Here is a 26617-nt window from a genome sequence, read left to right as displayed (position 1 = left end):
AATACAATAAAAACTAGCCCGACGGTTCGATTCACACGAACATTCCATGCTCGGTCGTTCGCTACATACGAAACCAACGTCGGTGAGCGTGGCATAGTGTTTGTCCGGAGTCTGGGTAGCCAGTGTGGCACAATTAATGTCTTATTTTGGATAGTCTATTGACATGTTATAATGACTGCTTCTTTATAACAAAATGTTCAATAATGGATATGAAATACTTAATTATCAATCACAGCTGCTCACCAGGAACACGATTACTGTAGCTGAATAAGATGTCTTCGAGCAAGACTAGAACTAAAGCATACACACTTAGTGGCTTTCCAGGAGACATGACCATCTCTACTGTGTAGGAAAATATAACCTGTTGGTAGAAGATACATGTTTTTTCAGCTATTCAGGTCATTTGAAATGAGTTCATTCTTGAGCGCAAAAGAAAATGTATTAATTACATTAAGTCATACAGTAGCCTACTTAACTTCAGTGAGAAAGTGAAAGTATGGCACTGAGGAGGGGATGTCTGATCATTATCATCTGGGGTTGATGGGATGAAAGGTGGGTCCTGTCCTCCATTGCATACACAATCTCCTCCTCCAGTAGTACTTTTTTTGTATAGTAGTCATATCAAATGTAAAGGATATAAGTAATTATACAATAAATCACACACTGATCAATTTCATTAAAAGGAGCAACACGTTTATTCCAGCTGTGATGAAATACAGTGGTCTCCTAGGGTTCTCAATGTTCACGTTCAGGATTAAAGTGCAGAAAGGTTCACAGCTTGTGTTGTTTTTGTTTTTTTAAATAAAAGGAAAATAAAATGAACCATAATCCCTAAGATATCAAAAATGGAGAAATATGGAAAATATAAATATGATATACAACAAGAGGAAAATCTCATAATTAAACAAAATATCAGCAAGGATGTTAAATCCATTCATTATCATCAGGGTTGAATTTTACACAAAAAAATCAGTTCAAACAAACGCGTTTCGAGTCGAGTCGTTGGCAAGGCTAGCTTTAAAACAAAGGCACAGCATATTGTTCAGCGGTAAGGATACTTTGCAAAGAAGTGCTGCTGACACATTCTCATCCATACATCCATACACATGCTTGACAATGTGGCTTTGACATACATGGTGATACATATTTACAAACATGGCAAAGTCCCATACATACTTCAATTGAATTCCCATACATGCCCATTGATAAACACATTAGCAGAAGATGTGCATAAGAGAGATATTTTCTGTACTGATTTATACATTGACAGGTAGGTAGAGGACTGCATGCTCATTGGAGGCTTATTGTACTACTGTGATTTTGGTGATTGAATAGGCCAGTAAGTATACCCTTTTCACACAACTGAGCCGATTCCATGACAAGGCAAACAGATGTGTACTACACTGGCCTTGTTTCACATCCAGCCTAGTTTCTGGAATCGTTTTGGAAAGGAAGATATCTAGCCAGCTCAATACTGTTCGGGTTGGCACAATAATGTGAAAAAAGGCACCGTACAAGTGCTCTCTTTTGATGACAGACTAACAGTGGTTTAACCCTCTCTGGACATCACCGTAAGGTGAAACAGTCAAGAAGACACAGAACTTCATTCACAAAGGATCGGTCTATAGGCAGCAGACAGACCATGGTTATTTCATCCTCTCTGTAGCAAACTAGAAGAATATGAAATAACAAGGCTGAATAGTTTAGACAATTAGAAGGTAGGCCTGGGAGGTATCTCTTTTGAACCCCTCAATGTTGCATGTACCATGTTTTTAAAGTTGAGGATATGTCTGAAATGAGAACCAAGTTCGACACAGACATGCTGTGACAGTTATCTAATAATAAATACCTGCAGGCATCAGAATGGCCACCTAACTCTGGTTTGCTACAAAGAAGGAAGAATTTCCCAGGACACGTTTACAATTTAATTGAAAGGCTCCATCAGTGACTTGCATTCATATTATCAACCGTCATTTTAGTTCTTTATCACAAGTAACCCAAAATTGAAAGTGCAAATCAAAGTACTCAAATCTATACAAAAAGATTTCAGTCATTATATATAAAAAGAGATGCTGTGTTTTTTTTAATGTCTCTGTCTGTACACTCTTTCCTGTCTCTGTCTGTACACTCTTTCCTGTCTCTGTCTGTACACTCTTTCCTGTCTATGTCTGTACACTCTTTCCTGTCTATGTCTGTACACTCTTTCCTGTCTCTTTCTTTCTTTCCTTTTAATCACAATTTTAGCTTTAAAATGAAAAGAATAGCCTGGTTATACAGCAGAAGTGATCGCAATAGCAAGTACACCATGCAGCTCATCTTCAAGTGGAAAAGAGGGAATAGAGAAAATGTTTGATGGAAAAAGAACACGCGTGAGAGAATGAGTGACAATGTGTTCAAGAGAAAGATTATTTTCAAGAGAGTGTAGTATGAGAGGCATAACAACAGACATACAATATAGATATTAATTACAGCCAGCAGTTTGTGTGTAAACAGAGGGCCTCCCATAGGGAGTTCCATGTAGAGGAGACTTGTGTTGTGACAAAGTTTGTCTCCATGTACTGTAGGACTGAGAGAAGCTTGTGGTCAGAGATACACTATGATGTGACTGTCTGGCTGTCTCCAACTTCCAAAACACATCCACCCTGCTATGGATGACTAAAGAACTCTATAGTAACAACTAACAAATTATCCTCAATTTCTTTTGAGAGGAATAAACGGTAAATGTGGCTTGGCATATAATGCCAAACTACATAACCTTCATTTTGTGACTCTGTGTTGATTCTCTTGTTATGGTTGCATTCAATTGAGGCGATACCCACAGAGTAGTTATATCCAAGGTCATAGTCAGGGCACTCTCTGGAGTCTAGACGAGATCAAATAACTTGATATGCAGAGAGGAGACGACGGGAGTAAATGGGACACATCTTGTGAGAGTGCTTACACTTACAGTGATGGTCGGTAGGAGTGAGCTAGGACCCTAAGATGCTCTTTTACTTCGCATTAACTTCCTAAAAGCCCCCTACCACTGTCTGACACTATGGCAACCCAAGACAGGAAGTCATCATCCCTGTCGAAAGTTATCTGCTCCATATCAGCTACCACTGCCTAACTTTTCTTATTCTCCTTCATTTCAACAGGTAGCCCAATAAAAATATGGCAATGTAGCATACATTATAAGTATACAAAATATGTCTGTACATTTAGAATATTTAAAACATTTACAATATGATATTATCACCGGCTATATACATTGGGTGGGTTGAGTTTGAATACATAAGATTTCACCTCGACGTGAATGAGAAGGAAAGAGAGAGTAATAAACATATGAAATGGAAAAATAAAATGTATCAAAGGTGTGAAATAAGTTTACCTCAAAGTCAAGTCAGTGCTGCACAGTGAGAGAAGGAATAGTCATTCATGGACCATATGTTCTACACTACCAGGGGCATCACTTTAAGAATGCATCCCAAATGGCACCCTATAGTGCACTACTTTGGTAATACGCTTTAGCAACTGGTCTTAAGCAGTGCACTATAAAGGGAACAGGATACCATTTGTGACACAACTGTCACCAGTAGAGGGGGAGAGGAGGAGACAACAGACAAGGCTTACTGGACACAGACAGGGCTATTTACAGTCATGCAGTGTTTAAAAAGCTTTTTGTTTATGCTCAAAAGCATTTGCTCTATTATATTGTACATCTGGATTGTGTGTGTGCGTCTCAACTTATGTGTTTCGTATTATCCACATAAAAGGCCCCTCCTTTAGCATTTCAAAAAGTGGTTTTGATATCATCAAATTAAATCAAACCAAAGTCACACAGAGGAATACTTTTCAAACACATGATATTGTACAAACACTCTGGAGGAGGGACCCCTACCAATGAGGCTGAAGCATCTTTTTTTTTTTTAAGTGACATCTGAAAATGCTTGAACACCATCTCAATAAGATAAAGATGACATGAGTGTTAAGATGGATGTTTTTACAGCTGGGATTGACTGATACTGCTAGCTAGCAGTTGCCAGCCTGACATTCAGCTAAGGTACAGCAATCATGAGACTGAAGCTATGATAGTGGTAATGGTAGTCTGAGTGAGTCTCTCTTGGTTGGAGTTGAATGAGTGAGTGCCTTTAGGCAAGGCTGGCTTTTCCCTTCCTCGGTTCCCCCTGAGTCTATACAGCCCATCGACAGCTCACTGTTAGCCTATATGACCACTGTGACTGCTGTGGCATGAGGAGGTACATACAAAGCTCCTGCCTCACCCCTCCCTGGACAATGCAATGCAACTACTCCATTGCCAGAGGCTCTACTACCCTCCTCAATGACCACCATAACCCCCTCTCTCATGGGCTGAGACCAGCAGCATTCCACTCTGTTACAGATCCCATCTACTCCGGAGTCTCGGGGTGTGGGGGCAGGCCGTTCTCGGACCGCATGGCGGTGCAAGCCATGGTGGGGGCGGTGTGGTTTCCCCAAAACGCTTTGTGTAGCGTGTCGAGCTCGGACACCACCGGCAGGCGGATCTCCAGGTGCATCTTCAGGTTCTCCAGCCACCCCTCCAGCTTGGTGAAGGCGGGGCTACAGAAAGAAGAGCCAATCAGTCATAGGTTAGTGATGTCAAGCTAGATCACATAAGTCAGTTACCGTGGCAGCAATGGGACAGGTGACTTATAATAAACCAACACTCAACATGTATAGTATTATCAAACAATCAAAGTTAGAATACAGTTTACACTCATAAGTAACTTTATAGACAAATAACTGGAAAAGTGTTCCTGTTTACATAATCCGTGTACAGAAAGTAAACTTGCGTAATCTACACCCCAAAAAATCTCACACAGCATGGTGATACATGACTCAGGTCAGTGTCAGACTACACACTCACCGTTTCTCAGCATCCAGGTCACAGCAGAGGGCAGCCATAGGGAAGAAGGCTGGGGGACAGTCTGGAGGACAGAAGTGCTCTAAGAAGCCTGTCACATTCAGCCCAAAGTCATGGGCCCTGGGCAAGTAGTCTGGGTCTGCATTCACCCTACCGATGATCTGGAGGGGGAGGGAGAGGTAGAGCGAGAGAGAGAAAGAAAAAGAGAGCGAGATAGAGAGCGAGGGAGTAAGGGAGAGATACACAGTAAGGAAAGGGCAAAAGGCACTGTTGTATATGCTAGGGCAACAACCTCAGACTAGTTATAACACCAGTTATGAAGCTGGATCATTAGTCATAAACTAATATCAGACATCACGACTGCTCGCCAGATTCTCATTTTATTATAATATTTTTGTTATTTAACCTTTATTTAACTAGGCAAGTCAGTTAAGAACAAATTCTTATTTACAATGACGGCCTAACCCGGCCAAACCCTAACCGGGACGACGCTGGGCCATATTGTGCGCCGCCCTATGGGACTCCCAATCACGGCCAGTTGTGATACAGCCCGGAATCAAACCAGGGTCTGTAGTGACACCTCTAGCAATGAGATGCAGTGCCTTACACCACTGCGCCACTCGGGAGGGCCTACAGATGTAAGATCTTAATTCGATCACTCTTTTGTTGCTGAGATTTTTCATGCACTGTAGGAAATGCAATAGAACTTTGTGATTGACATAAATTCACTGAAAACCAACACTAACAGATCGTTATATTAACAGTATGTCACGTTCCATGTAGCCTGCTTTTGGCCTAGCCACCAATCAAGCAACATTATGGACTAACAGTTCAAATCCTGTTGCTGCAGGATTATTTTTCTGTGACAATATAGGTGAAATTAAGATCCTACATGTACATCTGACTTACTGTTGTGAGACTCCAGGTCCAGGGGAAAGGGAGTCCCCAATAACAGAGTATACCAATCATAGAGGGACTGAGGGTATGCCCAATGGGACCACCAAATGGCATCAGATCAGCTAGCTAGACTACAGGTAGCCCCAGTCCCTATCAGTCACCCACCACATAAAGAGAATTTCCCCTCTGTAATCCTGCCTCTGTGGAGTCCCTGCCTAATTAAATCCATGTGGAGATAGACTCACTGCATCTCTGACAACAGAATAGTTCAACCCAGTGCTGCTAGGACCAACCCTAATGGTTACCATACTGATTGGTCTCTCTATTTTAACATAACTCAAAAGCATTTAATGAGGAATATGAATACTTTCGACTATTTTACTTTCTCAGCAGCAGGGATTACTTCCATATTCTGCTGTCACGGGGCACTCACCTCACAAAGCATGATCCCGAAGGAAAAGATGTCCACCTTTTCATCATAGCTTTTCCCTGTGAGAGAAGACACTTGTGAGGCTATTGGTTTCAGAGTACTGACAATGTATTACAGTATGTGGAGTTGAAACAACTGAAGAATTCACATTTTTCTGTTTAAAAGCCATATGGTTGTCATTCGATTTAAGTGCAATTCAAGCAATGGTTAAAATAGGTCGACCCTGAACCAGTGGTGTGAAGTACTTGAGTAAAAATACTTTAAAGTAGTACCTAAGTAGATTTGGGGTTATGTGTACTTTACTATTTATATTTTTGACAACATTTACTTTACTACGTTCCTAAAGAAAATAATGTACTTTTTACTCCATACATTTTCCCTGACACCCAAAAGTACTTGTTACATTTTGAATGCTAAGCAGGACAGGAAAATGGTCCAATTCACACACTTATCAAGAGAACATTCCTGGTCTTCCCTACCGCCTCTGATCTGGCAGACTCACTAAACACACATGCTTAGTTTGTGAATAATGTCTGAGTGTTGGAGTGTGCCTTTGGCTATGTGTAAATAAATATAAAAACAAGAAAATGGTGTTTGCTTAATTATTTGCTTAATAAAAATAATTTGAAATTATTTATACTTTTACTTTTGATACTTAAGTATATTTAAAACCAAATACTTTTACTCAAGTAGTATTTACTGGGTGACTTTCACTTTTACTTGAGTAGATTTCTATTAAGGTATCTTTACTTTTACTCAAGTATGACAATTGGGTACCTTTCCCACCACTGCCCTGAATACACACACACACGCCTACATACACACCGTGGATCATCTCCGGGGCCATCCAGTAGGGGTTGCCCACTACCGTGTATCTCTTCCTGCGGTCAGGTTTCTTCTGCAGGAGACTCTTGTCCTGGATCTTGTCTTCCACCATCAGCCGAGCCAGCCCAAAGTCTGCCACCACCACACTGTTATTCTGCAGGGAGACAGAGAGGGGACAAACAGAGCATACAGAGTTACATCTAGTACAACACAATACTAACAACACCAGCCCAAAGTCTGCCACCACCACACTGTTATTCTGCAGGGAGACAGAGAGGGGACAAACAGAGCATACAGAGTTACATCTAGTACAACACAATACTAACAACACCAGCCTAAAGTCTGCCACCACCACACTGTTATTCTGCAGGGAGACAGAGAGGGGACAAACAGAGCATACAGAGTTACATCTAGTACAACACAATACTAACAACACCAGCCCAAAGTCTGCCACCACCACACTGTTATTCTGCAGGGAGACAGAGAGGGGACAAACAGAGCAGACAGAGTTACATCTAGTACAACACAATACTAACAACACCAGCCCAAAGTCTGCCACCACCACACTGTTATTCTGCAGGGAGACAGAGAGGGGACAAACAGAGCAGACAGAGTTACATCTAGTACAACACAATACTAACAACACCAGCCTAAAGTCTGCCACCACCATACTCGTATTCTACAGGGAGACAGAGTACACACAGACAGAGTCACATCTAATGAATGACAATACTTAGAATACCAAACACACTGCAAACCTACCTACAAGACTATACATCTTACCACAGACATGAAGACAAATGCCAGTTAGAGGGAGAGAGAAAGATAGAGAGGGCACACTCAACAACATAGAGGAATAAAGAGAGTGAATACTATGACTGTTGACATTGAGAGGTAAAAACACAGACAGACAGGAAGACAGTGTGTCAGTGAGATAACAACACATGTCAATACAGTATACCCCAGAGACCCCAGACTAGTCACCTGCTTATTCAGGTTCAATATAAACCCTATCAGATCTCCGGGTTAGTGTTTTATCAAATACTATACAGGACATAGGAATCCTCATCCTGGTCTGTTTATCTAATACTTTAGGACACAATATCTTTATCCAGTGTTTTCTTCAACATGGATGTTTACCTTGTCAGTTCATAGAAATTGATATATTTTCTACCCTCTATTTGAACAGGTCTAGGTGAAGAAGTGTACAGTACATGGCATGTCACTTGTCCTGTAAGGCCTCTGATTTAAGAAGGGCGGCTCTACTGTCCAGTACTTTACTCTAACAAAGGTTTCTCTGTTTTCTAACGTCAAGGAATCTCCATGGTCACATCTCTCTCAACGAGAGACAAACCTGTATGTGATCTAGACATACAGGTGCAAAGTCTTAATCCTCAAAGAAAGCACACACCCTTTAGAGAGAACATACCTAACATCTCTTTACTCACCTCTCTGACAAGACAGTTGTATGAGTTCAGGTCGCGGTGGATTATGTTCACGGAATGCAGATATGACTGGAAAATGGAGAGAAGAGAGAGAGTGATGGAAAGAGAGAGAGAGAAAGAAAGAAAACAAGAGTTAGGTATTAAGCCTAAACCTCAAACCAGTGCCTAGTGGAACAAATGTGCATTGTTGTTGCTCCTTCTCTCAAACCCTTTTCAGAGTATAGACTTTGTAAATTCACTAATCTAGTCATGTGCTATATTCATCACTGTAAACCCAAATCAAAGGCAACACACTATGACTACCCACGATGCCCTAATCCACAAGGAATTCAAGATGTAATTTTCAAATAGGGAAATTCTTCTACACGTGATCAACACTGCTGTTACTCTTCCTCTAGATCTCCACTAGAGGGCAGTGTGAGCATGGTTAGTTTGACTGCACTGTCTGATATTCTATTCACCACCACTGCACTGCAGTTTCTCTGACAGCAGCAGTGAGCCCATGGTGCCCTGGTCCTGAAAAGACCCATTCTAGAGGCATTCTATACATTTTATTAGGCATGGATCATTCACTCACCATTCCTGCAGCGATGTCTTTAGCAAAGCTCACTCTCTGGTTCCATGGGTAGTTGGTGTCCTGTTAGTAAGACAAACCAGGATAGAATCAGACTCTGGATGTTTCACAGAACATAAACACCAGTGATTAAAACTAAAGAGAGGCTCTCTAATCCTAAACCCTCTGATGAATCTGAGACACAATGTACAACACGCAACTATGCACTCATGGGGACACACAGCCACCCAACCACACACACACAAGCTGGTGCGGTGGCACACCCATACAGAAGTGCATGCAACAAAGTACTACAATCCTACACACATACACACACACACACACACACACACACACACACACGTTACCATTTTCTTGATTGTCTCCCTCAGGGTTCCTCCTTTGATGTACTCTGCGATGAAGTTGAGTCTCTTATCTTTGTAAAGGACACCAATGAACTTCAGCACGTTGGGGTGCTCCAGACAACGCATCACCTTCACCTGGAGAGGGAGGAGAGTATGTTAGTTATTGTCCTAGCCCTGACTCCTCATAAAGATCAATCATCTAGGAGCTGTGGGGAGTTGTTGTGTGGGTTTAGTAAAGGCAGTATTTAGTTAAATGAACTGGGTGGGTAGCTAGATAATTAGTGAACGACCTAGACCTCCTTGTCTTCCGCCCTGAGGGTCTCTGTGAGATAGAACTTCCTCCATCCAGAACTCGATTTTAGTCTGTAACCATTTCTTCCTGGTCTAAAACATACAAGATGTCTCCTCTCCTGTCATTAACTTGACATAATTGTAACAAGAAAGAGGAGTAATACGTGGTTATTACAGCCTCCCAGAGCAAGACGAACTGATTAGCTCCTAAAGCAGGTACACATTACATAAGCTACTGTGAAGTCAAGGAAAGGAGAAAACTCTTTAAAGGCTTTGATTTAAAATGGCCGCCAAGGTTTTAAAAATAACTACTATGTCTCTACCATAAGGACCAGACTCCAATCCATCGATCAAGTTAAAAACATCTTGAACTTAGAAACTCAGGAAACCATTCCCAAGGCAGTGTTTGTGTTTTGTGTGATTAGATTGTGAGAGATTGTAATTGGAGTGTTATGCAGGCTAGGCACTAATAAAAGAGTTAGAAAACAAACCGTAGTCTCCATTCCTCTAGCTGTTTGTTTGTGGGTGGTCATGGCCTGATGTTTTTACTGTTTACAGAGCTATTAAAAGGACTACGGGTGTTAACCTGCACACCTCAGTGCTCACATTATTTCCTGAAGAGGAGAGTAGAATGCAGGGTAGAATAGTGTGTGTGTGTGTGTGTGTGTGTGCGCGTGCGAGCGTGCATGTGATTGTCGATGTAAGTGTCTGTGTATCTGGGAGGGATGCGGCCAAGGGTGTATACCTGTGTATACCTGTAATGACTGTCTGTCCACCCCTCACAGCCTAATTAGGGTGGTGTACTTTTTACGAGCTGTAGGGGTGTGTATGACGATCATCTAAACATGACAAAGTCAGAGTTTGACAAACTACATTCTGTGGTAAATGTAGCCCAGGAGGGTTAACACTAGTGGCCAGGGTTGGAAACATGGTAGGTGATCTCTGTCAGTAAACTAAGCCTAAGCATTGTTCTTGATGATACATGTGCTGTAGACACATAGCAAAGGATTGTATTGTTCTTAGAAGAAGTGGGAGCTCTTTGGGACAAGCACAAAGTTTGTCATTGACTGTGGTGGTTCATTCAAATCATTGGAGTAAGGGAAAGAGATGGATGGTGTGCCTTCATAAACCGTTAATATATAAGACCAATTTAAAATCTTATGAAATCCTTCTTAAGCAAATGGAATTTAGAATATGAATGTATCTCCTGAATTGATCCCGTTGAACCCTGATGGTAACACATCAATAAAGGCAAAATAAGTCAAGGGTCAAATAGAGTAATGTCACCCACCTCTTTTAGGAATGTCCTCTGTGTCTCATCATCAAAACGAATCAGCTCCTTCATCACCATCACCTCCCCTGTCTCTCTGTGGGTTACCTGCAGATACACACACCCCGTGATGTCATCAGCCTGCGCCAAAGGGCATGGGGACACTTTCCGTTCAAAGCTAATTTCACCCAAACAGGCAACGTCTGGGAAGTTGTTAAGAACTGCTAAGGTATAAAAACTCTAGATATATGTTGCCCCCCTCTCAATGCTGATATTTGCTCCCTGCTTGAGTGCATCTTCCAAGCAGCAGATGCAGACATATAGTACATTCTGGTTACATCAGAGGCCATTCTGTAAAACACCTCAATGCTGCCATCTTCTGGAACTTTTGAATAAAGAATATATTGCTCCTACGCAGTAACGTTTGACACACATTTAGTAGTGTGAAGTGGGATTTTTAAGGTGTTGGAACTGTCCCCCAAAATGAGTTTCTTTTCTATGGTCATCTTTAACAGAGAGGACAGTCGAACAGACAATGGCAGCGTCATACCCAAGTCATCAGTCAACAAATCAAAACCAGAGTGTGTAGAGGTTGGTGTGTTAACCTTGATGGCCTGTCCGAAGCAGCCTTTTCCGAGCACCTCTCCATGGATGAGGTCTGAAGGCCGGAAGATCCGGTGCATTCGACTGTTGGAGACGACCCGCAGTGACTCGGAGCGGTTAAAGTCCTTCCTCTGAGAGAGAGGGGACGCTGCGTTACTGGAGCACGGAGACTTATCAATACTGTAGCTCCGCCTGGAGAGAGAGGGCCGAGAGGAAGATAGAGAAACAGAGAAAGAGAGAGGGAGAAAGGGATACAATAAGAGCGAGGGAGTGAGTGAGGGGCAGAGGAAAAAGAGAGAAAGATGGAACAGGTAGAGACAAAGCAATCATCAGTCAGTCTCAGTGTAACTGACGCGCATCCATATTGTGTTTCACAGTGTTAAATGGTACTGCCAGGCACCATTCTAGCAGCAATTATTGTTATAGACTAATTAGGAAATGGGAGCGACAGCGTGACTGCAGTTACATATGTAATTGCTCATCCATTTCACTGAAGAACTGAAGTTCCTAATTTTGCACGCCCAATTTTTCAGTTTTTGATTTGTTAAAAAAGTTTGAAATATCCAATAAATGTCGTTCCACTTCATGATTGTGTCCCACTTGTTGTTGATTCTTCACAAAAAAAAGAGTTTTATATCTTTATGTTTGAAGCCTGAAATGTGGCAAAAGGTCGCAAAGTTCAAGGGGGCCGAATACTTTCGCAAGGCACTGTAAATCTGTATTTTGTTGCGTAATTATTTCCTTTTCTATTCTATTCATACTGTATTTGAGGTTGAAATAAAACAAAACACCATGACTACTACAGCCTGTATTTGTGCGCCTGTAAACGTCACCGAGATTAGTCCTTACGTGATCATGCGTGAGCGCAGGTTGTTGATATCTGGGTGTGGGGGCTGAGTGATGGGGAGGATGGGGCTTGGACCGTCAGACAGGGGGGTGGTCAGGGGTCCGCCCACTGTCTCACCCTCTAAACCCCCCTGGTCGTGGGGGTCGTGCTCTATGGTCAGCTGGAGCAGACGACTGGTCTCCTGGATGAGCAGGTCAATCTGGTGGAGGAAGAATATGATCAGTGTAGCATTAGCATGTAGCATAACATATAGAATGTAAAATAGCATATAGCATAACATGTAGTATGATGGCTAAGAGTGTTGATGTTTTCCCCTTAGTGTACATCAACTCCATGCTCTGATGCAGTAGAATAAACAAGAGTAAGGACTTAAACTTGTATCTTGTAACATCAAGACACACATTTCATTAACATCTAAAATCAATGTCATTGATGTCTATCAGCAACACAAGTAAAGAGATGTCAGCTAGGTTACCTCATCGAGAGGAACATTCCTGATGGGTGTTCCGTTGATCTCCAGGATCCGGTCTCCGACATGTATGGAGTTCTTCACATCTGGACTGATCAACTCAGAGTCCACCCTGGAGAAGGAATGAGAGAACAGCGATAAGCAGTTGGAAATGCAGTTGAAGTCGGAAGTTTACATACACCTTAGCCAAATACATTTAAACTCAGTTTTTCACAATTCCTGACATTTAATCCTAGTAACAATTCCCTGTCCTAGGTCAGTTAGGGTCACCACGTTATTTTAAGAATGAAATGTCAGAATCATAGTAGAGAGAATGATTTATTTCAGCTTTTATTTCTTTCATCACATTCCCAGTGGGTCAGAAGTTTACATACACTCAATTAGTATTTGGTAGCATTGCCTTTAAATTGTTTAACTTGGGTCAAACGTTTCAGGTAGACTTCCCACAATAAGTTGGGTGAATTTTGGCCCATTCCTCCTGACAGAGCTGGTGTAACTGAGTCAGGTTTGTAGGCCTCCTTGCTCGCACACGCTTTCTCAGTTCTGCCCACAAATGTTCTATGGGATTGAGGTCAGGGCTTTGTCATGGCCACTCCAATACCTTGACTTTGTTGTCCTTAAGCCATTTTGCCACAACTTTGGAAGCATGCTTGGGGTCATTGTCCATTTGGAGGACCCATTTGCGACCAAGCTTTAACTTCCTGACTGATGTCTTGAGATGTTGCTTCAATATATCCACATAATTGTCCTGCCTCAGGATGCCATCTATTTTGTGAAGTGCACCAGTCCCTCTTGCAGCAAAGCACCCCCAAAACATGATGCTGCTACCCCCGTGATTCACGGTTGGGATGGTGTTCTTCGACTTGCAAGCCTCTCCCTTTCCAAGCCTCCCTCTCCCTCCAAACATAACGATGGTCATTATGGCCAAACAGTTCTATTTTTGTTTAATCGGACCAGAGGACATTTCTCCAAAAAGTATGATCTTTGTTCCATTGTGCAGTTGCAAACTGTAGTCTGGATTTTTTATGGCGATTTTGGAGCAGTGACTTCTTCCTTGCTGAGCGGCCTCTCAGGTTATGTCGATATAAGACTCCCTTTACGTGACAACGTGTCTCCTTCCCGAGCGGTATGACGGCTGCGTGGTCCCATGGTGTTTATACTTGCGTACTATTGTTTGTACAGATGAACATGGTACCTTCAGGCGTTTGGAAATTGTTCCCAAGGATGAACAAGACTTGTGGCGGTCTACAATTTTTTTTTCTGAGGTCTTGGCTGATTTCTTTTGATTTTCCCATGATGTCAAGCAAAGAGCCACTGAGTTCGAAGGTAGGCCTTGAAATGCATCCACGGGTACACCTCCAATTGACTCAAATGATGTCAATTCGCCTATCAGAAGCTTCTAAAGCCATGACATCATTTTCTGGAATTTTCCAAGCTATTTAAAAAGGCACAGTCAATTTAGTGTATGTAAACTTCTGACCCACTGGAATTGTAAGTGAAATAATCTGTCTGTAAACAATTGTTGGAAAAATGACTTATGTCATGCACAAAGTAGATGTCCTAATCAACTTGCCAAAACTATAGTTTGTTAACAAGAAATGTGTGGAGTCGTTAAAAAATTAGTTTTTATGACTCCAACCGAAGTGTATGTAAACTTCCGACTTCAACTGTAGATTTAACCTCGATATCCATCTTTCTCACATTCCATTAGCCGAGTGATTACATCATCAATCTAGGAAGTATGACAATGTGAGACTATAGAAAATCTAGCATGTACAGAATGGTATACTGGTCCACTGGAAAGATAGAAGACAGAACAGCGTACCTACTGCTAGATCCTTTCCATCCCTTTTGTTGTACAAGGACATGGGTATAGTATTTCATCTACACTGGATTTAAATAACAATGTCCTCACTTTCCCTCACTTCCATTCTGAGTCTCTGACTTCCATGTCTCCCATTCAGTAATCTCCCATACTTCCGTTAGCCTCCCGATCCATCCCCCTCTCCCTCCCTCCCCCTTCCCTTCCCTCCCCACTCCATCCCCCTCCCTCCCCACTCCATCCCCCTTCCCCCCCACCCATCCCCCTCCCCACTCCATCCCCCCTCCCCCCCATCCCCACCCCACTCCATCCCCTCCCATCCCCATTCCCCCCCCTCCCCTTCCCTCCCCTCCCCCCCATCCCCCTCCCCTCCCCACTCCATCCTCCTCCCCTCCCCACTCCATCCCCCTTCCCTCCCCACTCCATCCCCCTTCCCTCCCCACTCCATTCCTCCCTTGGTGTATTTATTACAATTCTATTCAATAGTTAATTAAACCAGGAAGTCCCACTGAGATAAGGAATACTCTTTTCCATCTCTCTCCCTTTCCCACCATATCTCAACCCTCCATCACTCCTACCCCCCTACCCCTTCTCTATACTCACTGTGATACCCTGACAGTGCGTTCGGGGCCGTAGCCGTTGGGGCTGACAGGCTGGTTGATGGCGACTGAGATCCCTCTCCGCCCGTCTGTGGAGGCTGGGATGGACACCAGGGTCACCGTGTGGGGAATCCTGGCGCATGGTGAGTCTGGCAGGGACACCGGCGTCACGATAGTCCGGTAGTAACAGAGGCCACTGTCAAGGGAGAAAGGGGAGAGAGGCAGGGGGAGGTCAGCATAGATAGAACAGAAAAGTGTATGAATATCCATAAAGCAATATTAATACGGAGAAATAGGAATGCAAATGTGATATGTTCTTACACAATGTCATGTTCGCATATTACACATTTTATTTTGGACATAAGTGACAATTTACATTTCTGTGTGCATCACCTGATAGAATTAAATTATATTTTTAACATCGTGCCAGAATGTCAAGTGGCAGAATAATGATCTAGTCAGCCTCCCATCACACACACACTTCCATTCAGAGCTGACAGCACAATGACTGCTTTGTATTTCAACATCCCTTCCTCCCTCCTCGTGTCAGTGTGTGTGTGTCATACAGTACCCCCTTCCTCACCTCATGTCAGTTGTTTCTCTATCCAGCACTACCGTTATTTCCACGTTTCTAGTTCTGCTTTAGGCTACAGTGGCCAGGCTGCACAGCAATGGTGTTACTGTAATAACATTCTGAACAAATTACAACCTCTCATCTCTATGATAAATAATGCCCTTCCCTTGAGTCTACTGAATCTCTACACCCTACGATTATGTATGAAGACCATTTTATAAATAACGTTTTTATGATCATTATAATGTACCAGTATAGTTTGGACCTCTCCACCAGTGCGTAGGTGTCTCCGTCTCCGATGAAGGCTCTGCAGTTCAGACAGGTGAAGCATTCTGGGTGGTACTTCTGTTCCCCGGCGACCTGGAGGACACACGCAGAGGGAGGGTCAGGGAAGGATTCCTAGGTAGGGTTAAGAGTAAGCTAAATAACACAACCTTTATTTCAGCAGGTTGGTCAATTGCGATCCAAATGATTCTCTTGCAATGACCATCTGTCTGATGTCAAGACAGAAAAGCAAGGCAAAGAGAAATCTACAAAACACAACGATAGGTCAAACGTTAAACAAAGCAAAGAGAATATACTACAAGTCAACTACAAGTTCACTACTTGTTCAGGTCAGTAGATGCAGCACATCACAAAAACAGCAATAAACAGAGCAACAAACTAGGGCAGATGCAGGTTAACCAGTACAAGTAGGGCTAGATGGCTGTGGTTGATATCATCGTTATTAGCTTCCGGTGAGTTTCTATCTAGCACTATCCAATCACTGGCAGAAGGATAGAGCTGATAATTGAATAACGGCCAAAAGCAGCACAACCAACGACCAGATGAATGTAACAGCCAGAGTTAAATTACCGACCACTACCAGATTTGTAAATGAACAGATACCACATTCACACATGCTCCTTATAGATGCTTAACGTAGTAACCAGGCAAATTGGTCTAAAATGGGCCCACTTGAGAAAGCTTTTGGAACAGGGTTTACAGATAATCGATTGAAAAATGTAGGATTCCCACTAGAGGCTAATCTATACATAAAATCCCCCCAGGTAAAATGACCTTAAATGCAAATGACCAACATCGCTGGTTGGACAGGTCTAGCAGGGCTTTACTTAAACAAGAAACTGGTGACCTCGTAGCTCCTCAGAGACAGAGGTTGAAGACCTCTCTCTCTCTTGCTCTGCTCTGATCAGAGGCACTCAAGTGCTGCAATGATCTGCAATTCAAATTTTACTGGGGGGGAGTTTCAGTTTTCTGGGATGAACAAAGAATAGTAATCTATGAAATATGAGGGGGAAAAAAGAAAAACAATTCAAGGGGGGATTTTTCAGACACTATTAAGGAAACTTTAAAATAATACTGTTCTTATGAGTTTGGAAAATACTAGCAATTCCCTTTAAGAGTGGCACAGTGGTCGATAATATAGATACAACTAAATTCCGGGTAATCAACTAAATCTACCTCTACAGCCCTGTGTCTACCCTCCCCCTCGGGGAGTGTTCCCATGGAAACCAGAGAGAGAGAGAGAGAGAGAGAGAGAGAGAGAGAGAGAGAGAGAGAGAGAGAGAGACAGAGACAGAGACAGAGAGAGACAGAGACAGAGAGACAGAGAGAGACAGAGAGAGAGACAGAGAGAGACAGAGACAGAGAGACAGAGAGAGACAGAGACAGAGAGACAGAGAGAGACAGAGAGACAGAGAGAGACAGAGAGAGACAGACAGAGAGACAGAGAGAGACAGAGACAGAGACAGAGAGACAGAGAGAGACAGAGACAGAGAGACAGAGAGAGACAGAGACAGACAGAGACAGAGAGACAGAGAGAGACAGAGACAGAGACAGAGAGACAGAGAGAGACAGAGACAGAGAGAGACAGAGAGAGACAGAGACAGAGAGAGACAGAGACAGAGAGAGAGAGAGACAGAGACAGAGAGAGACAGAGACAGAGAGAGACAGAGAGAGAGAGAGAGACAGAGACAGACAGACAGACAGACAGACAGACAGACAGACAGACAGACAGACAGACAGACAGACAGACAGACAGACAGACAGACAGACAGACAGACAGACAGACAGACAGACAGACAGACAGACAGACAGACAGACAGACAGACAGACAGACAGACAGACAGACAGACAGACAGACAGACAGACAGACAGACAGACAGACAGAGAAATGAGAGAAATGGGTTGACTCCCTGACCTAATTGTGTACCTTTTGAATCCTGGTTGTTCATGTTAACAGAGCAGATGGACTCAGATAGTGAATGAGAAGAGAGAAGGTAATGAATGTGTAATTGGTTTCCATTAGCTCTGGAGCAGATGGAACACAGAATGAGTTGGTAAAGAGAAGCAGCCTCAGGGGCTTGGTGAGTCACAGTCACTGTATTTTGCAGTAGAGTAGAGTAGGAAGGGTAAAACATGGGCTGTAAACAATGATAAGTGGCTGAGTTCTTTATGTCAGTTATGATCACAGTGTGTGTAAACACCACATCACAGCCACTCAGAGGGACGGAGATGAAATTATAACAAAGTACAATGAATTACAATTGAAGTACAATGAATGATGAAAGATAGGGGTCAAAATGTCTTCTAGTTGATAATGAATAAGCATACGCTGTAATGTCAACCATGCTATCCTTGTGTTAAGGTATGTTATAGAGTAAAGTAAAATAGTCGAATATGCATGTGCTTGTGTGTGTGTGTGTGCGCGCGTCTGCACAGAACATTGGCCAGCGTTACCTAGCGTTGATTTTTCAATAACATTTCTAGTGGTGATTCAGGTGTTGAATTAACTCTGCAAGTGAACCCGTGTTGGTGTTAACCAGTGTTAAACCAAAAAGCACAGCCAACATTAGCATATTTCACAGCATGCTCTATTGCAGGTAGATTTCAAAAAATGCTTGTTTCAATATCTATGTTTTTGCAATGGACATTGATTGATTGATCATATGCTACTCAAATATAAATAACATACATTTTTCTAAACCAATCCAATCTAATCCAAAGGATTACTTTATTGCACACGTTATTGCCAAGTCTAGGTCCAAGAGACTCCTAAATAGCTTCTACCGCCAAGCCATAAGACTAACAGCTAATCAAATGGCTACCCAGACTATTTGCATTGCCGGTGCACCCTGCTCATGAATGATTTGCTATTCTAATCTCTTATTTTCTTAAAACTGCATTGTTGGTTAAGGGCTTGTAAGTAATCATTTCACTGTAAGATTGTATTCGGCGCATGTGACAAATAACATTTCATTTGACTTGATTTATTGAAATGGTTGTTCCGGTTTAGATAGTCTCATATCTTAGTCTTCCCAACCCGGCAGTCATTCTGAATACAGGTTGCGGCATTCATGTTGGATATTCCCACTCGAATTGGATTCCAATAGGAATTACAGAATTACAGTCACATCATAATGTGACTTGCAGGCCTGAAAACCATGAGTTTCAGGCCACTTTATAAGGCCTTATTAAATACTTGTTGTATTTGGTTAAAAAAAAAATAATATGACAATATATTCACTTAGGATCTCACTTGGTGGAGGCCACTGAACTGAAAATGGATGAAAGCAATAACCATGTCTTTGTCATGAACAAATATGGTCATGGGTGTTAACTCTGGGTAATATGCAAATAAGGCTTTACACTAAGCTGTGTGTTAATTTAACACTGCAAAGTGTGGACCTGTATAGACACTGGACCAGTGACACATTTAACACTGTCAGTGTTGACTTAACACTGTAGAATTGTGTGTGTGTGTGTGTGTAGCAGGCAGTGGCCAGTCTCAGGTGTGAGCCCCCGCGTGGAGGAGAGGAAGGACATCTGGACGTAGAGGAAGAGACAGTGCAACGCCTGCCACTCTGACACTGTGGTTACTGCCATTTGTCGACCCCCGAAACCTCTTTCCTACACAAACACATCTCTCCAACCACATCTGACAACTGCTACTGCCGCACACACACAAAGAAAAAACAGAGCAGAAAGAGAGAAAGAGAAAGAGAGAAAGAAAAGATAGACGCTAACAATAGCCCTGTGTGTATCTTATGGGTGGAATGTTCTATTATCTTTCTCTCACTGGTAATTTAGCTAATTTACAATTACTCCGAATGAAACTATGCAGCATGAGACCACCTGATCTGGAAATTCCAAGAAACCTGCCCAAAAAATTGGTTAAAAATCTTCCATTTACAAATGAGCGGAGATAACTTACAGCACATACAATAACTACCTACAGCTGGTCCCCCCCGCCTCTGTAGTCATGCGTATGTGTGTGTATAAGAGAGCAGTGTGGCTTGGCATGTGGCGCACACAGGACCTCTGTGACAACAATCCAAATTATCAGCACGTTTCCTTTGGTAACAGTGAGGGGGGCGGACAGTACCCAGGAAGAACTGGGTCGGTCGCCATGGAGAAGCATCTGGAAACAGTGTGTGGGTCTGTTACCATGGTGAGGTGGAGGGAGGCGGTCACATATTATGCATGATCCTATAATGAACACTAACTGCACCAGCTGGGGACTTGTGATGAAGATATAGTGGTGAGAAATGCAACTAATCTCAAAATAGAAAGCAGGAACCTGCCTGAAACTACTCATGTATATAACCAGGCAAATCTTTACATTTTCTTTGTCCAATAAATCATCTCTCTTCCTCCTCTTTCTACACTGTAAACCAAATCAGTGCAAATAAATAGAAAAAAATTCCTTGAGGCCTCTCTCAAAGCACGAGTGATAATGGAAATGAGTTCGCACTAGTGTAATAAACTGAGTTATGTTACACAAGAATGAGGAAATTCCCCTGGTGATGATGAGACAGCCATTCAGAAGCTGTCATTTCAGTACGTAAATGTGTCATTAAAGTTTCAACTTTAAGTGTTTGACGACCAATAAGTTGGGAGGCTAATCCGTTTAGTGGTGTGTGTGTGTGTTTTCAGACAGCCTATGGAATGTGTATGGCCCCTGTTGGACCAATCAGAGGTATTTATGACCCCCTGGTGTCACTACGATACTCTCAGGTTCTCTAGTGTAAACAACAGATGAGGGGGGAATTCTCCATATTGAGTTTAGGTCATTTTCAGTTCCCAAAACTATTGCATCTTAGTTTTTTTTAGGATTCATTCTAAAAGGTTGAGTCCAACCATGTAAACTAGGTGAATTGGAGCCAATGCTACAGTATATTCTAATATCCATACTAGCATACCATTTAGAATGCTTGCCCATTGCCCACTACATTGCTTATTAGTGTGGTGGATATTGGAACTTTAGCCGGTTGCTTACTTCTGTTTCCTGTATGGACTTCCAGTTATACTGATGCATTTTGTAAAGGGTCTTGCCGATTTAGTGATACGGACCGTGTGTGGAGGGTCATGGGGACTATAAAACACTAGCAACAAAGGGTATGACCCCTTGCGTCAGTTAGCCTGGTATTAACACTACACACGCACAGACACGTTGTCAGTTAATCTGATATAAACATTGCACACACACCGCCATGACTTCACTAACCCATCCCAGGCAGGATAAATCTGTAACAGTGATCTAATTGTAACACACAGCACCTTGAGGTGATGCAGAGCTGGCACAGAGGGGGATCCGGTTGGTGTAACTAACCACTTTATGGGAAACCTGGAGACGACTAGCTATTCCAGTGACCTATTGAGGTTCAATGGAACTGTTGCAATAGTTTAGCTCAGGGCGTCAACATGTTCTGTTGTTGAGGCCTACTGAGACTGCCAAGTACACATAAAACCAATGGAAAAGGAGTTCTTTTCATGCTACACAAGCTGATGTTGACATCAGGAATTTAAATTAAATCAGCAGCACATTCAGCAGGTAATAGATACTCCATGAGAGTTAATTCTAGGTCAAATTCCAAAAATGATTCATGGGGGATTCCACATTCTAAATCCATTTGATGAGGTGCTGGGGGATCAGGATCAGTCAAATCTCCATACAACAGATGGGTAGAACGTCTATAATATAGAAACCTGCATTTAAATCAATTCATCACGCAATGAAATTTGGCTTTTCAATTTCCAAACCAAAACCTAAACTGTGGAGAGAAGAGAAGTGGAGCATGGCCTGGATCTTGAGTAGAAAAAGGACATCTGTATCCTATCCACACACAAGAGTGTGTGGATAGGATACACAGGCAACACAAAGCCTGTGTTGCCAACTGAGATCTAAGTAGGAAAGAAGGCAGTGAATGGGGGAAGCCTAATGGTGATTGGAGGTGCTATCTAGAACCATAATGTGTTATTCGGCTATCCCAATAGGATAAACCTTTTTGGTTCCAGGTAGAACCCTCTGTAGAAAGGCACTACAAGGAACCAAAAAGTGTTATTCAAAGAGTTATCATATGGGGACAGCCCCAAAAAAAACATTATGGTTCTAGATAGTGCCTCCAATCACCATTAGGCTTCCCCTGTTCACTGCCTTCTTTCCTACTTAGATCTCATTTGGCAACACAGGCTTTCATTTTGTTTCTGATTCCGACTCACTTAGAAAGAATAAACTGGGAAAATATGATTAGACCAGACCAAGTGGCAGAAACAGCACCCAGCAGCCCCAAACAGGGCTAGAATTCAAGCCTGTTCATTGGAAAACCCCTGTCTACCACTTAGCCAACAGCATGTTAAGGCCATCCTATAGCATCAACAGCATGTTAAAGCCATCCTGTAGCATCAACACCATCATGATGAGCTATGGCTGCTTTAGAACTGACTGCTGTCAATAGAATCAGCATGATACCTCATGGTAAGTCAATGAAGCGTTGAGTTCCATCTGATAGATAGGTGGACATCTGGTAGAGGCACACACTTGTGTGTACATGATCATGTGTGTTTATACTGTGCATATGTACAGTGCAGGGCTGCAATCATCTCAGCATTATAATCAAGCTTTAACTAGCCTAGCCTACTGTAACTGGGGCTCTGGGCAGGACCTACTCTAAATATAGACCATGTGCCTGCCCCGGCTAATTTCTATTTCATGAAACAAACAAAAAATGTATTTCATGGACCCAGTTTCTTAGAGATCATTTCAACCCTTTCAACATGAAGATATCTCTTAACAACATAATTTTAGGGAACGATACAATATCAATACTGATGTTCTATTTCTACTAAAACCATGCAAGAGAGAGAGACCTAAAGCACAAACGCAGCAAAATCAAGCCTGCCCACTCAACACAAGCTGAAGCTAGCCAAGCCCTTTCACTCAATCACAGTCTACAGAGGGAAAGCCATTTTACCTTTTTGTCCCTTTTCCACAGCTTGAGACAGCAAAATCCCCAGAAAAATAAATCTGACACCATGGCAGCCTCCCGCCTGCTGCTGCTTTCCTATACAGTCCACTCTACTCCCGGCAAGACTAGTTCATTCTGTTGAGCCCACACCGCTGTCACAACACAGAGGCAGCGGCCAAATTAGAGAGAACGAGGAGCTGCCCACGCCTTTGCCGCTGAGCTCATCTCTGAAACGACATCACAGGCTGCTCTTCCCCCTCCCTCCCTCGTTCTCTATCTAACTCTAACAAGCGGCAGCCGCTCTCGCTTTCTGTTTTTATGACCTCATCGTTTCCTGCCTGGCCTGGCCCACCCATGCGCCTGCTGGCTGTCTCCTCTCTGATGTCTTCAGAAAATACCCCCTCCCATATTTCTTCCTCTCTCTTCCCCATCCCCCTTTCCCTAGTTCCCCTGATTCCAAAGCTCCTCTAACTGACAGGCAATCATATTTAATCCTCTGTCTGAAATGTCAAATAAGAAAGGGGGCTAGACAAAGCCCTCACGCGACACCATCATTACATCCAACATTGGTTTTTTTAGAGGGCTTACTGTACTAGTGGGGAGGATGACAGACTGATTCTACAAACGTAGGATCTTAATTTGAGCTAGTTTGCTACAGCTGGAAAAGAATCCTGCAGCAACAGGAAATGTGAATCATTATGTGGATTATAATGAATGGACATTTTTGTTGGGGTTGATTCATTTTTCATAAGGGAAAATCAAGTCTGACATTTCAAAGTGGAAACTACAAACTTCTGAAGCCATTTTAAACCTCAAAATTACCACAATACACATTTGACATTTCCTCTGTGATAAAATGAAGGTCCTACATCTGTAGCCACTGCTGCGTTGTCTCGGCTGTGTGCTTATGGTGTGCTTATGGTTGTTGTACTGTTTGAAGGTGAACCTTCGTCCCAGTCTGACGTCCTGAGACCTCTGGAGCAGGTTTCCATCAAGGATTTCTCTGTATTTTGCTCTGTTCACCTTTGCCTCAATCCTGACTAGTCTCCCAGTCCCTGCCTCTGAAAAACATCCTCACAGCATGATGCTGCCACCACCATGCTTCACCGTGGGGATGGTACTAGGTTTCCTCCAAACGTGACGCTTGGCATTCAAGTCAGAGAGTTCAATTTTGGTTTCATCAGACCAGAGAATCTTGTTTCTCATGGTCTGAGAGTCTTTAGGTGCCTTTTGACAAACTCCAAGCAGGCTGTCATGTGCCTTTTACTGAGGAGTGGCTTCCGTCTGGCCACTCTTCCATAAAGACCTGATTGGCGGAGTGCTGCAGTGATGGTTGTACTTCTGGAAGGTTTTCCAATCTCCACAGAGAAAATCCAGTGCTCTGTCAGAGTGACCATCAGGTTCTTGGTCATCTCCCCGACCAAGGCCCTTCTCCCCCGATTGCTCAGTTTGGCCAGCTCTAGGAAGTGTCTTGGTGGTTCCAAACTTCTTCCATTTAAGAATGATGGAGGGCACTGTGTTCTTGGGGACACTCAATTCTACAGAATTGTTTTGGTGCCCTTCCCCAGATCTGTGCCTCGACATAATCCTGTCTCAGAGCTCTACAGACAATTCCTTCGACCTCATGGCTTGTTGTTTTTGCTGTGACATGCACTGTCAACTGTGGGACAGTTGTGTGTGCCTTTCCAAATCATGTCCAATTAATTGAATTTACAACAGGTGGACTCCAATCAAGTTGTAGAAACATCTCAAGGATGATCAATGGAAACAGGATGCACCTGAGCTCAAATTCGAGTCTCATAGCAAACGGCCTGAATACGTATGTAAATAATAAATCCGTTTTTAATTTTTTATATATTGGATACAATTTCTAAAAACCTGTTTTCGCTTTGTCATTATGGGCTATCGTGTGTAGATTGCTGAGAAGTATTATTATTATTATTTTAAATACATTTTAGAATAAGGCTGTATCGTAACAACATTTTTGAAAAAGTTCTCTTCAGGGTCAGATGCTTCCAAGAGGAAACCGCATCACTTTTCAATACAGTCTTCTCTTGGAAATGACTGACCCTGAAGAACAATAGAACATTAAGCAAAAATAGAGTACCAGACAGTATTACAATGGTTAATCAATGGCACCTCAGCCAATAGAAACGCTTCATAACAGTGTAGTAAGGTGGCTGTGTTATTGGAGATAGTGTAGGTAACCTAGCGGTTAGAGAGATGAGCCAGCAACTGGAGGGTTGCCAGTTCAAATCCCGGGTCAGACGGGAAAAATATTTTTGGAAGTCAGCTGGCAACCGGAGGGTTGCAGGTATCAAATCCTACATGCCTGCCGTTGTGCCCTTGAGAAAGGCACTTAATTATTTGATTTCCCTACTAGTGAAATTCTAGTTTTCCATGGAGGTCGTTTCTATTTTTAAATAAAGCAGAAGTGGTCAAAAAGTCATTAGATAGAGGTTTCTATTGGGGAGGAATGTGAACATGCCACCACAAGTATAATAGAATTGGAAAACCCCACTAAAAAGCAAAGAATATTGAATCTGAAAAGGTACCAAAATGTTATAAACGATGGAGTTTTCAAGACGCTCATCAAAGTGTCAGACCAGGTTGAAGTTCATATTGTTATGCGTGGATACGTGTGAATATGTAAAGATCTCTCCATTCTATGGTGTGGGATGGAAAATGTTGACAAAGTCATTGCAGGCAGTCAAACAAGACTAGGCAGGCAGGTCATGGTAAATACATTCCACCTCACTAAAACTTTAGCAGGAAGGAAGTGTAAGCCCCCTTTCTGTAAATACACATTCCTGCTACCATTGCAATGTTGTTCAACCTCTACGGTGACATGCTGAAACCCTTACAGTAACTCAAGTCTACTTCCCAACACTCACCCCCAGGCATATCTGACCAGACACAAACAAACCAGCTCCCACCCTAATTTCAGAATCTGACATGTTGTTCACTGACTATTGCTCAATCACCATGGTGACAAACTGAAAATCGTACAGTTTTAATGTCTGAAAGTGAGTGTCTTGTGGTCTCACACCAGAGGGAGTTGTTATAAGAAGTTGCTAAACTGTGATTGTCTGTGAAAGGGAGGGACATATCATGTACTGTAAAGTTCCTTGAAAATATGTATATTTCCCAATATCCATCCACTCATAACAATACTGAAACGACCCTGGCCTTTAAATGCATTATTAACCACCCAAGGGAGTTCATTCTCTTGGGGCTGTGGTTGGCATGCTTGCCTTTGGGTCATGGCGACCCCGTTTGAATACCTGCAGGGACATAGCCTACCTACTCCCGCAGGACACGCCAACACTATACCAGAGTGGAATAAATTAACCTAAGCGGTTTGAGAAACGGCACAATTCTTTACTGCTAACTAATGTCCAAATTACACTATCTCTGAGGTTCTTCTGTAGTCAGTAGTGAGGGAGGTAGAAATCAGGGAGGCAGGAGAGAGGGAGGCAACGGGGAGGGAGGCAGCAG

General features: G+C 42.7%; 1 protein-coding gene across 3 annotated transcripts in view; it reads right to left on the bottom strand.

The window, feature by feature from the left end:
• Positions 1-671: 671 nt before the first annotated feature.
• LOC115136798 (LIM domain kinase 1-like) overlaps positions 672-26617 on the bottom strand; it is a 77251-nt gene continuing 51305 nt past the window's right edge. For 2 of the 3 annotated variants that reach the window (XM_029672599.2, XM_029672600.2), the window contains 13 exons: positions 16123-16232; positions 15303-15494; positions 12884-12989; positions 12411-12607; positions 11564-11753; positions 10980-11066; positions 9401-9532; positions 9057-9116; positions 8483-8548; positions 7035-7188; positions 6213-6268; positions 4886-5043; positions 672-4578 (listed from right to left, as the gene is read on the bottom strand). In XM_029672599.2, the coding sequence (XP_029528459.1) occupies positions 4389-4578; positions 4886-5043; positions 6213-6268; positions 7035-7188; positions 8483-8548; positions 9057-9116; positions 9401-9532; positions 10980-11066; positions 11564-11753; positions 12411-12607; positions 12884-12989; positions 15303-15494; positions 16123-16232 (1698 nt within the window). In that variant the 3' untranslated portion in view covers positions 672-4388. Of the gene's footprint in view, positions 4579-4885; positions 5044-6212; positions 6269-7034; positions 7189-8482; positions 8549-9056; positions 9117-9400; positions 9533-10979; positions 11067-11563; positions 11754-12410; positions 12608-12883; positions 12990-15302; positions 15495-16122; positions 16233-23125; positions 23374-26617 lie in introns of those variants that run through there. The other variant, XM_029672602.2, reaches the window with a different exon arrangement.

This window comes from Oncorhynchus nerka, linkage group LG11 (genome assembly GCF_034236695.1).
Source record: "Oncorhynchus nerka isolate Pitt River linkage group LG11, Oner_Uvic_2.0, whole genome shotgun sequence".
Taxonomy (NCBI): Eukaryota; Metazoa; Chordata; class Actinopteri; order Salmoniformes; family Salmonidae; genus Oncorhynchus; species Oncorhynchus nerka.
The sequence above is the reverse complement of the archived record's forward strand: the minus strand, read 5'-3'. Positions and strand labels throughout refer to the sequence as shown.